Source organism: Panthera leo, chromosome A2 (genome assembly GCF_018350215.1).
Source record: "Panthera leo isolate Ple1 chromosome A2, P.leo_Ple1_pat1.1, whole genome shotgun sequence".
NCBI lineage: Eukaryota > Metazoa > Chordata > Mammalia > Carnivora > Felidae > Panthera > Panthera leo.
Genome location: NC_056680.1, coordinates 89,909,368 through 89,925,115, shown reverse-complemented (window position 1 = coordinate 89,925,115; position 15,748 = coordinate 89,909,368). Strand labels below are relative to the sequence as shown.

Sequence of the window (15,748 nt, the reverse complement as noted above, 5' to 3'; positions counted from 1 at the left end):
GCCGCAGCCCCCGCCCGCGCCACCTGCGCCCAGGCCCCCGCGTCTCCGCCCCGCGTCCCGCCCCCGCGCCGCGCCCGCGCCCCGCGGTCCCTCCCTCCGGCGTGACGGGAGCACCGGCGCCGGCTGCCCGGCAGCGAGCGCAGCCGAGCTGTCAGCGGGCGGACGGGCAGGGGGCGAGCGCGCGGCGAGCCGAGCGCGCCCCACCCGGGGAGGCTGCCTTCCTGCCGGCCGGCCGACCGCAGCGGGACGGAGATGCGGCTCCTCGCCCCGGGGCCGGCGCGGGGGAGGGGCCGGGGGCGGCGGGCGGGGGCTCCCCGCTGCGGGCTCTCGCCGCCCTGGAGCCCCGCCTGGATTTGCTGCTGGGCGCTCGCCGGCTGCCGGGCGGCCTGGGCTGGGGACCTGCCCTCCTCCTCCGGCCGCCCGCTTCCTCCTTGCCTGGAGGTGAGCCGCACCTGGTCCTTTACCTGGAGTTTGCGGGGGAGGGGGAGGACCAGCGGGAGGATAGGGGCGAGGCTGGTGCCCGTTCGTCCCCCTCCCCGCCGTCGCCTTTTGCCTTCCTTGGGGGACAGGGGCTTTGGTTTGTGGCAGGGATGAAGTTGCCCGCCCCGGGAGGCTGGCCGAGAGAGGGTGTGTGGCTTTGCTGTCTTTTGGGTGATGCTTTTTCCGTTCGCGCTCCTGTTCTCAGGGCACTGAAGGACTTTGCGGCGCCCTCTTCAGAGTGCCAGGCTTGAGGACCTGGGGCCTTGGGAGAGATTTCAGCGAGTGGGATGGCGGGGAGACTGGGGAAGCCCCGCTGCTGGGATTTGGAGACCTGTCTCTTCACAGCTCTTGCAGAGAGCCAGATACTGCCACAGGAGGGTTTCCCGCTCCCCCCGCTCCCCGCCCCTCCTCGCCCTTTCTCCAGTCCCCTGGCTTCCCCTAGACCTTGTGGGGTCTCTACCAACCCCTTCTTCCCCCTCGCCCGCGCTCAGCTTCCTGATGAGGCCCTGGGGACTTGCTAAGCCAGTGTGTGGTATCACTTGGCATCCTTCTGGCAAAATATGGATATGAATTAGGGAGAATAAAAGAGTGTGTACTTAGAGAAGAGGCGGGTTGGTGATCTAGAAAATTAGAAAAGACAGAGTGAATATGCTCCTTTTGGGAGGTGTTCATCTGGATGAAGCATTGCCACTGTTTATTTTGTGGTTCGAGATTATTGTTGATTTACAGCCAGAAAGAATAATTATGGGTGATGAGATTTTCTCTTGCTTTGAGGGGAGCTGGACTTAATGTGCCAAAAATTTACAGGGGGTGTCATTGGTAGTTGTATTGGGTGTTTATCTTTCCTTTTAGTGTTCCAGAAAGTCCATCCTCTTAATGAAAATCAATGAGGGGAAGGAAGCAACATTTCTGACCTACTTTGAGTGATTACGTTGGGCAGGATATGAGGATTGAATACTGTTTTTAGGAAGATTGTTAGGAATCAGGGTGATGGGTCATTTTAATTTTTGTAGCAAAAATAGGTTAGCCCATAGCCCCTCTGGGAAGAATGGCCAGACACAGTTCCTTTGTGTGTGAATGCTGTAACTTCTGAATTTTACCCAGGCTTGAACTGTAGAGTATTTGTGTTCTGGACCTCATCCATCTTCCTTGGATTTTCATCTTCCTCTCCCATAGTACAAGTCCCAGGACAGACTGAAATGAGAGAGAATCAGATCAAAGGCACGTGTGGGAGCACGCAGAGCATTGCAATTGGGGAAATCAGGGCAAGTGCTCAACAAACAGCTGTGTTTAACTTCAGAGTTTATCAATATAATTAGTAGTGTAATCTGTGTTCTCCAACTTTACCTATCACTTGGGAATGATCCGTTCCTCCACGTTTCCATGGGAAGCTGCTTCTTGGATATCCTCAGGTTGAACAGTTATAACAGGACAAACCTAAAGCCTTACCTCCAGCCCCCGGCTTCAATATACACAACATACTTCTTTTTTCTGAAATGAGAAGTCTTGTAACACTAATTCTTAGTAATGAGGAATCTACTTGAACCTTCAGGGTGAAAGACATGGCCAATGGAGTGATGCTTTTTGGTCACTACAACTAGACTGATCCTTTAAATTTTTTTTTTTTTAATGTTAATTTTTGAGAGAGAGAGAGACAGAGAACAAGCAGAGAAGGGGCAGAGAGAGACACAGAATCTCAAGTGGGCTCCCGGCTCCAAGCTGACAGCACAGAGCCTGACGTGGGGCTCGAACCCACAAACTGCGAGATCATGACCTGAGCCGAATCAGATGCTTAACTGACTGAGCCACCCAGGTGTCCCATCTGATCCTTTAGATGACCACATGGACCACACAGGTACACCTAGAAAGAACAGAATAGGAGTCTGCAGCCTAACAAAGAAATACTGAAATGAAAGGCAGGAAGGTGCCAAAAAGTTGAGGAAGTTTCTCTTCAATTAATTCTACTCTTTGTTGCACTAACTTTAGAAATTGCATGTGACTCAATTCCTTGAGGTCTCGTTTGAATTTTCCCCCCAAAAGTGGGAATAAATGACTCATAGAGGAGGGTTGTATTGAGCTTGCCTGTGGCTCGTTGTGTTTTTAGAAATGGTGATGCACAGATCCATTTATATTCTCTCTGATGACTGGCAACATTTGTAAGATGACTGACGGGGAGTTAGAGCTTTCTTTGGAATTTGGAGGGGCCAAGCAGGATCATAGGGGCTAAATTTGCTCCTGGCCATCTGGTCTAACTAGCTGAGACAGTTTTATAGAATTGATCACGGTTTCTCTCTGACATTATTTTTGAGAGCAAAGGGAGAAGGGCAGGTGTTTTTCAGGCTCTGAGGGTAAGGGTCTGCTTGTCCTGGGAGGTAGGGGGGAGGTGTCCTCTGAAGTAGAGGTGTGGAATTGTAGGCCAAACTCCTGTGAGCACAGACATAAAGTAAGTATTTTGTGTTCAGTCTTGCCCATTTGTCCCTTTCCACTATTTAGTAATACAAACAGGTGGGGCACCTGGGTGGCTCAGTTGGTTAAGTGACTGACTCTTGATTTGGGTTCAGGTGATGATCCCATGGTTTGTGAGTTTGAGCCCCATATCTGGCTCTGCACTGACAGTAAGTAGCCTGCTTGAGGTTCTCTCTCTCCCTTTCTCTTTGCCCCTTCCATGTGTGCGCATGCTCTCTCTCTTAAAATAAATAAACTTAAAAAAGAAAGAAACAGAGGTGAATGGCACACACTAGAACAGAACTGTGAGCTGGGGAGGATTGTAAGAGTGGGGTCAGAGGCTGGAAACAAAGGCCAGCTCTCAATAATCTGAGAGAATGTTGAAAATGATGGAAAAATCTGTAATTCTAAACCTGATATTTTTTTCCCCCAGGAGTTTGAGTTTCACCCTCATTGATCAGTATTTTTATAAAAGTAGTCATGATTAACTGAGTTACATAGACTCTGATTTTCCTTGCTTGGTTTTGGAGGAAAGCAAGGGAAGGAAAAAGAGCACAGAAAATTGTCCTGGGACTAGTCAAGTTATAATTGCTGGAGTTCAGGAAAAAAAAAAAAAAAAAAGACAACTGGGTTATGGATAAAGTTTCGCTTAGATTTTTGCAGAGCATTGGACTCAGGGGTGAAACTCATAAAATACAACTTACTTTGTCAAGTCATTGGATGATGGAGCCAAAAAAGGGAGAAAAAAGATTACTTTGGAATACTCAGCTGGTGATCAGATCAGTAGAGTGGAAGCACAGGTATCGACAGGAAAGCTATAGGTTGGGAGACAGAAATAAAACGTAAAGTCAGTGTGCCAGCAGAGGGAGGACAACAGGATGTGACTTGGGTAAATGGTGCTTAAAGAAAAAAAAAATGAAGACTGGACATCAGAATGTGCAGAATTAATTTCTCAGGCCTGTGTGTGGGGAAAGTTATGAAGGATAAGCATCCTATGGATTTCTTGGCCCGAGTTCATTGCTTGTAAAATGACAGTAATAAAAACTGACCTACCTTTTTCTGTTGTGAGGATGAAGTTACTATATATTAAAGGAAAAATAAATCTATATAAATGTGAGAGTTGATTATTGCTGGATTAGTAGACCTAGATTGTGATATTTCAGAAAGGGTCTACGGGGAGATTTCAGAGCTTCTTCAGAGGATAGGCTTATCCAAGAATTGAATGGAATGGAATTTTTGACTCATTGAATAATAGGACTTAATGGAACTGCCAGAGGAAAAAATGATAAAGGCCAACAGATGATTCAGAATTGGAGTAAAGTATTAGAAGATAGAGTTATGAGAGTAAAAAGAACAGAAGTAAGTGGATTATGTTTGCATTATTTAAATTTTGAAAATTAAATCAGAAAATAGCTTGATTCTTAGTTCACTGCTCTCAAATCCTGCATAATACGATTCCACTGGTCTCTGAATCTTGAGGATGATAATGTCCTGCCAACAGATTTTATTCCACAGACATTTATTGAGCTTATACTATGTGCCAGGCGACATGTCAGATGATGTGAAATTACAAATTAAAAAAAAATTTAATTGGGTAAGGGTGAGACAGAAATGTAAACAATTGCAGTGATTGGGTGCCATGAAAGGAGAAAGGGGATGTCACATCTAGTGAGAAAGATCATAAAAATGCCCTGTAGAGGAAGTGAATGAGACCTGAAAGATGAAGAGGAATTTGCCAAGTGGACAAGGATCATATGTGAGTGTGGGCTAGAAAGGACACCTCTGGTGTAGAATATAGGTTGAAAAAGGGCAGAGAGACAAAACAGCTTGTAACTGGAATACAGCATGCTCTGGAGAGTTTAGTGAGAGATGAGTCTGCGAGGCAAGCAGAAGCAGCTTGATCATAGGGTACTCCATATCATGCTAATAAGCTGGTCTTCATTTGGTGGGTGTTGGGGAGCAATAGAAGGATGTAAAAATCAGGAGCAATAAAGTATGCTCTACTTTGGCAACAATATGGAATCCATATTAGAGGGTTAGGAGATAGAAAGGGGTAAGACCTGCTAGGAGCAATTGTAATAGTCCAGGTAAAGGATAATGGACCTCAGCCAAGAAGCAGCCATGAAGATAGCACAGTGGGTATGCTGGGAGAAGGTAGAATTTTCAGTAAGTGGATGTGGAGGGTGAGGGAATGAAAGGTCCTGGCTTGAGGAGAAGATGGTGCCTCTAACCTCCTTGAGAATGAAAGTGAGGAAGACAAGATGACGACCTTGGTTCTGGAGAGGTTGACTTTAAGTAGAGTTGGTCATTAGGCAGTTGGGTATCAGGCTTTGTTTCTCAGGGGTCTGTTCAAGTTCACTTGAACTTGAACAAAAGACATGGTTGAAACTGCTGGATTGGATGCTCGTCCAGAGAGTGGGAACAAAGAGGATGAAAGGTAAGGTTTTACTAACATTAAAGGCGGTAGAAATCAAGGCATCCGCAAAGGAGACATGTAAGTAATGCTAGTGTGAGGGAAATGGACTGTACAGAGTGTGAGGAAGGTGAGAAAAGCCTTCGAAGAAGAAAGGGGTGGTTGTGGTGTCAGTTGCCCAAAGAAACTACAGTAAGATGAGGATTAAATAGAATATTGAATCTGACCATCAGGTTGTTGGTGCTCAATGCCAGAGTGGTTCCTGTGGAACGGTGGGGATAGCTTGAGTATCAACTGAGAGGCAAGGCAGGGGTGATAGAGCAGAACTTTATTATACAGCATTTGTAGATTAGGTAAGAGATTGGGTCTTCCACGTCTGCATAAATCAGGAGAATTGCAAATGGCCATATCTTCTGTTTCAGATTCGGATGGCAACAGTTGAGAAACTTTGAGCAGGTGGTCCCTGAAGGTCATGAGCTGTGGGGGAGGGTGTCAGAGATTCTAAAGTCACACTGCCCGGAAAGGGGTTAGGACCCAGCCTCTGTTTTCAAGCAGTTGAGATAATCTTTTCTGCGAGGCTTGTGGAGGTGAATTTTCCATTTCAAGTCCTTCCGCTGAGAACCGTTTCTCATGTTTTAGGCAAATGCGAACAAGTCTTCACACCATCAATATTTACAATGTAAAACTAAGAGTTGACAGTTCTGTGAAGTGTCATATTTTAGCACAAGGGATGGAAATAGCAGAGCATAGTATAGAGTGGCACATTTTCCTATCATAGTGCATTCTTCAGAAGTGCCTTGGATCTTCTTCTTTATTGTCAGAAAACACCAGCCAAATTTGGGTTGCCTTTTCCTCCCCATTGAAGAAACCATGGATATTTCTTGTCCCTTTTTGCATTTCTTAATCTAAGCTACCTGTAATATTTCATTATTAAACCCATATTTATTGTGTACTTAACTACCAGCTACTGGTGGTGGTGAAATGGTGCACCATGCATATGGCCCTGCCCACACTGAGCTTTATAATCTTGTGAGGGCAGAATGGAAACAACATAGCCCATCATACAATCATGTTTACCATCGTGGTGTGGTTTGCTGTGTGCAGGACGGGTGTATAGCTCTCCTAGTCCAGGGTCAGGGGATTCCCGAGGAAAGGACGTTTAAGCCCAGTCCTAAAGGAAGGGTAGGGGTTTGCTGGATGAAGGTTGTGCTTGGTGGCGATAGAACATCTCAGACAAAGGAAGCTGCCCGGCCAGGATTAATTCCTGTATCCTTCTTTAACGCCTCAACCCCTTAACTGCTAAAGACAAAGGATCTTTTCTCTGAGTTCTAGTCGCAGCCCATTGTTTACTCTCGGGCATGTGTATGCTGTTCTACAAATGTTTTGCACGCACAGGACCATCCTGTACGGTTGGGTAAGTTGTGCCCTGAAGAAGGGCACCCAGCTAGGGGGGCAAGTAAGAGCTAGAATCTGTCCTGTGTGCATGTAGCCAGCCAGCTGTCCTGGCACAGGTGGGCATCCATCTGCAGGAAGGAATACCTTTTCCCAATTTATAGTCCAGAAGAGACATCATTTTCTAAGTCATGCAAAGGTCATATGCTTTACCAGAGGCTCGGAACATCCTCCCCCACTCCCCCCAAGTACATGATATGCTCATTGAGGGCAGGATTTCATCATCTTTTTCAACAGACAGTGATTAAATATCTTTACGTTGAAGACACTTTAGGGGTTTTAAAGATGAGTAAGATGTAGGTCCTCTTTTCTGGCAGCACTGATCACTGCCTTGAAAGTAAAGTAGTGTGGGTGGCTTCCACTTTTTAAATTATAAAAAGAAATTGATCTTTATAGTACATTTAATCTTAATTGACATCTTCTCTCATTTGTACCAGATTTAAGACACTGAAATAAAAACCCAGTGATCAGAATATATTGAAGTCTATTCTCAACTCAGTTTATAGCTCTGGAGTTCAGGATACTATTTATTGCTTATTCACATCTTCACTTTTATAGGTCTTTTCTCTAGGTCAGTGGTTCTCAAAGTGGGATCATAGGACTAGTAGTGTTAACATTACCTGGAAACTTGTAAGAAATGCAAGTTCTTGGGCCTTGCACACAGCCTGCTAAATCAGAAGCCCTGGGGTTGTGGCCCAGCAATCTTTGTTGCAGCCAGCTCTTCAGGGTTATGTTATACCCTGAACTGTCCTAGTTAGAAGGGGAGGAGTACAGTTTACTGCCTTAAACCCAGGGATCTGTTTCATCGTTAAAACTCCTTCAGCTATAACTCAAGCTGATTGCTGTTTCTGCAGGGCATTTTAGAAACTCCTGCAATAATCACATCCAGTGGGGCGTGAGCTCCTCCCATTAGCCTGAAGTGTATCAGAAAGCATTTCTCTGTTATCTTCTGTACACCAGGTACTAGGCAGGATGCTGCTGCTAATACAGGATGCAGAGGACCTTGTCATCCCTCTCTAGGAGCCTAAGGCCTGAGGGAAGACGGAAACATGGGAATTAATAAGTGTTTCTCTCTGAAATAGACATTGGAACAGATAAACATGGTAATATAAAGAAAGTATGGTCAGCCTTTTTGGTTAATGTTTTCCAATGTTTGCTACTTAAGAGGAGGAGAGTGGTGTGTATACTTTGCTCTAACTGCAAAGTGTCTTCTTGTTAGAGTAGGTGTAGTATCAAAAGTGGGCAATCAATATTCAAATTTGTACTCGGTCACCGTGTTATGTGACCATGTGCAAATCATTCTCTTTGAGTCTTTCTTTGTCTGAAAATGAATATAGTAACTCCTGCCTTATCTACATTAGAGTTACTGGGAGAATCTAATGAATTTGAAAATGCTTTGTAAATTTTAATGCAATGCAGATAGCAGTTATTATGCACGTTGAAGTTAAAAACAGTGTTTCTGAAGGGATGGACTGAAGTATGAAAGGGCTAGGAGGTGGATAAGAAATTTGTTAACTTACAAAAGTATTGTATAGGGGTATTCTTTTTTTTTCATGTTTAAATTTTTAACATTTTATTTATTTTTGAGGCACAGAGCATGAGTGGGGGAGGGACACACACACACACACACACACACACACACACACACACAAAATCTGAAGCAAGCTCCAAGCTCTGAGATGTCAGCACAGGGCCTGATGTGGAGTTCAAACTCAGGAAGTGCGAGATCATGATCTGAGCCGAAGTTGGGCACTTAACCAATTGAGCCACCCAGGCGGCCCTAGGGGTATTTTTCTAATTATTGAGGTTGTGTGTTGTGAAAATTTTAGAAAATAAAGTATAAAAAAAGTCAGCTGTAGTTCTTCCACTTGGGGATATCTGGTATTAATGTTTTAGCACATTTCCACTTGCACATTTTCTTTCTTTTTTTATTTTTCTTTTCAAAACCACAAGCGAGCTTGTGTTGTGTCTTTTCCTCTCTTGTTATAACCATTTTCCAATGCCACTAACACTTCTTTGTAAATATGTCCATAATAGTTATAAATATCTTAATATGTAATATATTGCAAAATATTGCATCATTTGAATGTCTACCTTTGTTTGCTTGTAAGTCATTTACTTCACCATTTCACTGCATATGCTCTTGTCTAGGTGAACGATGATCTTTTCTTTGCTAAATCCAGCTGTTGTTCCTCACCTTTCCCTGCCTTGTCAGAAGCCCTGGACTTGGTTGCTCTGTCACCACTAAAACTTTTACTTGGCTTCAGGCACACCTCACTGTCTTGGTGTCTCTCTACACTGTGATTCTTCAGTCATTACTGGTTCTGTCTCATCTCCCTGATTGCCTTACACTGGGGCTTTCCAGGCTTAATCCTTGGCCCTCCTATCTTTTTCTTTTTCTTTTTTTTTTTTTTTTGGTCATCCTCACACTCTTGGTGGTATCGTCTAGTTTCTTAGCTTTAAATACTATCTACATGTGGACAGCTCTCAGATTTACATCTCTCCTCACTGGACCTTTCCCTGGATTCCCAGCTTGCACAGCCTTGGTGTCTCCACTTGGATAGTTGAACTCCAACCTGACACGTTTGAACCTGAGCTCCTGAAACTGCTCCAAACCTACTCTTTCCCCATTTCCTCTAATGAGAACTCCTCCCTTCCAGTGGCTCAGGCCTAAAACTTTAGAGTCTCCACAGACTTCTTTTTCTCCTACTTCCTATATCCAGTCTGTCAGCAAACTCTGTTGTCCTGCTTCAATATAGTTAGCATCAGAACTTTTCACCTTCTGGGCCACACCACCATCGTCTCTTGCCTGGATTATAACTTCCCGTCTAGATCTCCTTTAGTTTAATCTCAACAGAGCCCTTAAGAGATCACATTAAAACATAAGTCCAAAAAAGGGTTATTCTACTACTCATAGCTCTTTGAAGGCTTCATTCAGAACCAAAGCTGGTGGCTTATAGGACCCAGTGTGGTCCAACTTCCCATTAAGCCTCTAATGACGCTTGAGAAAGCCTGTTTCATAGGACTCTCTCCATTCTTAATTCTGCTTCAGCCTCTCCAGTCTCCTTGCTCTTTCTAGAATGTGTTATGTGAGCTCTTGTCTCAGGGCCTCTGCTTTGCTCTGCTTGCAACTTCCTTCATTCAGCTATTTGGCTTTTCTCCCTCATGTGCTTCAGGTTTCTACTCACTTGTCATCTTCTCAGTAGGGCTTTCTCGGGACTCCTGTTAAAAATAGCAACCTCCTCCTTTCTATCCTCATTTTGTGCTTTCATTTTTCTCCACAGCACTTTTCAGCATCCATTATAATATATTTTTTTTTGTTTTGTTTTTATGACCCCCCCCCCCCAATAAGTTGCAAGCTCCATCAAGACAAGCCAGTTGCTTCTTCCCTTCCTCTCTCTTTCTCTTTGAAAATAAGCTACTTTATCCCTGGCATTTCAAACAGGGCTTGAGACAGTAAATGCTTAATAAATGCTTCTTGAATGAATGAGTATATTTAATTTGGGGTGCTGAGGTTTTTAATTGTTTGTAATGTACAAATGTTATAATAACATAAAACATTGTCTGAGTTTCTTACTATTGAAGATACATTACTTGCAGCAAAAATCTTAGGTCAAAGAATGTGAAGTATATCCTGGGCAACACTGGAAATTGTTACTTATTGCTACTAACTTGATGGTGGAAAATGCTGTCTCACTGATGTAATTAACATTTCTTTAATCACTACTGAGAGTCAATATTTTTCATATCACTTAGTTTTTTGGAGAATTTTCTGTTTAGGTATTTTCATTTAATGTTTTTCTTACATATATAAGCTCCTCATTGTAGTAAGGATACCATTCAGTATACACTGAAAATATATTTCTCTAGAATTTTTTCCTGTCCACATGTCTTGAGATAATATAATACCCAGAGAAAGCAATTAGTTATTTAGACTGTAAAAATATATGGTCTAAAAATATATAGAATTACTTAACACATAAAATAGCAATAAATTTAATTTTTATTTATTTTAATTTTTACTTTTTTAAAGTTTATTTTGAGAGAGAGAGGGAGGAAGGGAGGGGGAGAGAGAGAGAGAGAATATCCCAAGCAGGCTCCAGTCTCTCAGCCTTGAGTCCCATGTGGGGCTTGGTCTCATAAACTGTGAGATCATGACCTGAGCTGAAACTGGGAGTCAGATGCTTAACTGACTGAGCCATCCAGGCGCCCCTAGGAAAATATTCAATTTTTAAAAACACTGTTGTTTGGTACATAGTACCTTACTAAATTCCTCCAATAAATGAAGTCTATCATGTGTTTGGCTGACAAAAATACTAAAGCAACTGCAAAATGACTAAGAATTCTTGGGCTTGGAATGACAGTCTTTTGTTCTAAGATTGTGTTTTTGAAATTTCAAGATCGTCCTACTTCATTCTGTGTTATTTCTTTTTCAGTGGCCATTCATATGTTTATCTGTTCATCTAGCATGTAATGAGTTCATATCCTGTATTTCTTTCACTGGGAAACCAATAATGCCTAAGTCTATGATTATTACAGTACAGATGGGTTACATGCTATGAGGGAGTTGTGCACAGGGTTACACGGAAGCAAGGAGAAGGGGCGACTGAATCAGATTAAGGAACCCTGGCCTCAGAGAAAGTCCTGTTGGAGCTGAGTTTTGAAAGATTTCCCGAAGTGCTTTCTGGAATGCACAGAGGCCAGCATTTCTCGGTCAGAGAAAGTAGGTTGTGTAACAGCACAGAGGACTTAACTCCTACGACCATTTCAAGGGCTAGAGTGAAGGCACGTGGGTAGGAGTGGCAAGAGATGGCTAGGTTGTGGGGAAGGCAGGAAAGCTATGGGGAGCCACTGACATCAGGTTAGGATTATTCTGTTGGTAAATGGAGGATGAGGAAGGAGGGATCTTATTGGAGGCAGGGAGATCAGGTAGGGGACAGCTGCCTCTCCCATGGGGAGAACAAGAAGTCAGAGCTGGGCAGCTGACAGAGCGGGGTAGTGGTAGTATTCAATGATACATCGCAGCCTCCAGGGACTGCTAGGGCTTTAGCCTTGGGCTGCTGGGTAGATGCTTAGCCTTTCATTGAGACTGAACATTTAGGAGGAGGAGGCCAGGTGGCTGAAAGAAAGAGGATGAGTTCATTATTGGCATCGTGAGTTTAAAGTGCCCAAGGGACTTCCAAATAGCGCTCTCCCAGAGACAGCTGGATGTCTGCGAGTGCAACAGAGAGACAGCGTGTAAGCCACAAGCACATAAGAGGTACTTGAAGCCACTGGCGTTGATGAGGTCACCTGAGCTCTTAGCAGGCAGCAAGAGCAGTGTGCTGAGGAGAGGGCTCTGGGAAACGCCGGCATGTAAAAAGCAAGCTGAGCCAGAAGCAATTGAGAAGGAAACTGAGAAGGCACAGCCGATACGGTGATAGCACAGAAGCTGGTTGAGGATTGAAGGGGTAGCTGACCACCAGGAAATCTGGAGGATGATACCCACGTGGTGTTGCTTGATGTTTAATCAGGCGTTTGAAACATCATATCCTTGTGGGCAAGAAGCAGAAGTATATGCTGAATGATCGTATCACTAGGCAGATTGTTGGCTATTTGAACCCAAATGTACCCTAAGGTTATTAATTTAAGGAATTGATGCCAATCTGGAGGGAGGTGTTCAGTGTAGTACTATAGTCCCCACGTCATGCACAGGGGATATATTCCAAGACCCCCAGTGGATGCCTGAAACCCTGGACAGTACTGCACCCTATATATACTGTGTTTTTTCCTGTACATACATTCCTGTGACAAAGTGCTATACATTTTGTGTAAGAGATTAACAACAATAATAAAATAGGACAATTACAACAGTATATTGTGGTAAAAGTTACATGAATGTGATCTCTCTTTATCTCACTGTACTGTACTCACCCTTCTTGTGATAATGTGAGATGATAAAAGGCCTGCGTGATCAGGTGAAGTGAGGTGAATGACAACGTTGCATTAGGCTATTATTGACCTTCTGGTTATACATCAGGAGGGGGATCGTCTGCCTTGGGGTTGGTTGCTTATGGGTAACTGAAACCACCAAAAGCAAAACCACGGCTGGGGGCCTAGTGTACCTTTGGTCTTAGTATCTAATCTTTGAGTTGTTGTTGTTTTACTATTTAATCGATGTTTTGGTTTTGGGAAGGCTTAGCCAAATTTTGTAAAGTCAGAAATCTGGGAAAGATGCCTAATGACTTGGAAAGCAGAATTGGGATTCAAGATGATTTGAAAGGCTAGAATAATGGGCAAACATAATTGTTCTAAGTATAGACTGTCCTTTTGGGTTCTGAAATTTAGTTGTTTAAGCATAGGATGAGGAAGTCTTGCTGAAAAAGGATGAAGAAGTCTTGCTTAAAAGTACTTTTGAAGCCACAGATGTCACGTGGCTGCTAAAAGCACTGATGGTGTGTGTGTTAGGCTCTATTAATAAGAGCAGAGTACTTGGCTCACAGAAGGTAGACGTTTAACTTAGGTTAGTGATTCAATTTAGGAGTAATATTTGAAGAGGGATATTGACATATGGCGATGTTGACTTGACGTGCCAGTTAGGAAATGAAGTATTTAGAAGGTATGTCCAAATACTTGATGACTGACCAAAGGAATTGAGGCTGGGTAGCTCTGAGAAAACTTGAGGGAATCATGATAGCTTCAAATGCATTATGTGCCATCACGTATTAGAAGCATTAATATAATGCTCTTTTAGAGGATGGTATTAGGATTGGTGGGTAGTAGACAAAAGGGTGCAGATTTTAGTTCATCCGAGAAGGTGTTTTATGTCAGTATCGTCATGAACTGCTTCTTTGTACTTTGGAAGTTGCAGGTTTCCTCTTTTGGGCAGGCTGATGGCCTAGGTCACATCTGTGGGAATGATGAGTTCTGGTTCCCTACTGTGTGCCTATATTCATATGGTGGCTTTAAGGGACAGTTCAATGACTGTTCAAGTTACATACATTCCTCTTGTAACAAGTAAGAAGAGAAATCTTTATCCTCGACGCTTTAGTTCTAGGACACATTCCTTCTTAAGCTGTCATATTTAACACTTTATCCTAAGATTGCTACCGTGTAAACATAAAACAATTGCCCTTTGGTGTTTAATGTAACATCCTAAAATGGAGAGTGGAAAAAATTGGCCATTTGAAATTTAAGTCTGATGCCGACTTCTATTTGGTAATTCTTGGGCATATCAATAATGCATACTAGGAAATAACTTGAACTAAATAACTGTTGATGCTTAAACATATCTGAGCTTGGTATGCTGGGGAAGTGCTTCTGTATCTAAAGAGCAGGTAAATATTAACACTATTTGCTCTATTTTTTTTACGATGTCTTTTTTTTACATTTGACCTTTTGAAAATTAAATGCAGTACGTGTGCATTCTAGAAAAATGAGGCAATAAAAATACTCATAATTTAACCAAATAAGCACATTACTTTTAACATTTTAGCATTTGTAGTAGGAAAAATTAATAAAAAGAACAATAGGAACAATTTTAGGGCATTTCATTTACTAATTGATGAATTCATCTTCCAGACTCTAATGAGATTGGTCCTAATACTTCCAGCTTGGTAGAATTAGTACCTGTGAACCCCAGCTGCTGCCCCATTGCTCACATTTGTAACCATCAGGAAACCCTGTCTCTATCACATATTTCATATGTCTTTGCATATATTTCATGGCAAATATACATGTATGTTTACAAAATTGGAATATTCTGCACATAGTTTGGTAATCTTTTTTTTTTTTTCATTTAACTCTATGCTGTGAACTTATTCCCTCATTTTGACTTCTCTAGAATTTTTATTCAGTGCTTAATGTAAGGTAAGCATCTAACTTTATTTCTGAATAACCAGGTTTCCTAAATAGTATTTTGAACAACCCGTAATTCATCCTTTCTCCATTGATTTGTTTTCTGTACCATGTATTGTGTGGGTATATACATTCTTTTTAATCTCTTATGTATAAAAAGTGACATACATATCCTCAAAAGTATTTGATTTCTTTTGGGCTACTTTGTATGCTGTTTATTTATTTATTTTTACCAAGATTGCACACAGAATTTTGTAATATGATTTTATAATATACTTGTTGCTTTTCTTTCAAATATTTTTCTGCTGTTCTCACTACTCTTCAAGTTCAACTTCAGAATAATTTTGAAAAGTTAAAAAAAATCTCACTGGAATTTTCTCTTGGATTCTGTTAAATCTTTTAACTTATTTGGAAAAACTGTTATCTTTGTAGTGTAATCTTCGCATTTGAAGACCTAGTTGCCTTTGGCTCTTGGAGTATTCTGTACGTTTCATGAGCACTGACTTTGTATTTGTAAGTTTTTTGTTACTATTTTTTTATGGCAGCTTCCCCCTACCATTTTATCTTTTTGTTTGTTTGTTTATTTATTTATTTTGAGAAAGAGAGCACGAGCAGGGAAAGACAGAGAGAGGGGGAGAGAGAGACTCTCAAGCAAGGTCTGCATTGTCTGCATTGTCTGCATGGAGCCTGATGCGGGGCTTGATCTGACAGACTAGGAGATCATGACCTGAGCCAAAGTCAGACTCTTAACCGACTGAGCCACCCAGGCACCCCTACCATTTTATTTTTTAATTGATTTTCCCCTGATAGGCTGAAAAGCCATTGGTTTTTGGAAATTGTGTATCTTGTTATAGAGTAGTCTTGTTAATTCTAGTATTTTGTTGATTATCTTTGATTTTCTTTCTAAAAAAAAATTTTTTTTAAATGTTTGTTTATTTTTGAGAGAGGAAGAGACAGAGTGTGAGCAGGGTAGAGGCAGAGAGAGAGACAGAGAGGGAGACACAGAATCTGAAGCAGGCTCCAGGCTCTGAGCTGTCAGCACAGAGCCTGATGCAGGGCCCAAACCCAAAGACGATGAGATCACGACCTCAGCTGAAGTCGGACACTCAACCGACTGAGCCA

At 42.5% G+C, this 15,748-nt stretch overlaps 1 protein-coding gene across 2 annotated transcripts in view; it reads left to right on the top strand.

The window, feature by feature from the left end:
- The first annotated feature begins 338 nt into the window (after positions 1 to 338).
- Positions 339 to 15,748, top strand: part of ELAPOR2 (endosome-lysosome associated apoptosis and autophagy regulator family member 2) — a 182,191-nt gene continuing 166,781 nt past the window's right edge. Inside the window, exon 1 of one of the 2 annotated variants that reach the window (XM_042916730.1) lies at positions 339 to 441. Coding sequence is in view for 1 of the 2 variants with exons in the window: in XM_042916725.1 (XP_042772659.1) it covers positions 4,646 to 4,681 (36 nt within the window). In the remaining variant the exon portion in view is untranslated. Of the gene's footprint in view, positions 442 to 3,190; positions 4,682 to 15,748 lie in introns of those variants that run through there. The other variant, XM_042916725.1, reaches the window with a different exon arrangement.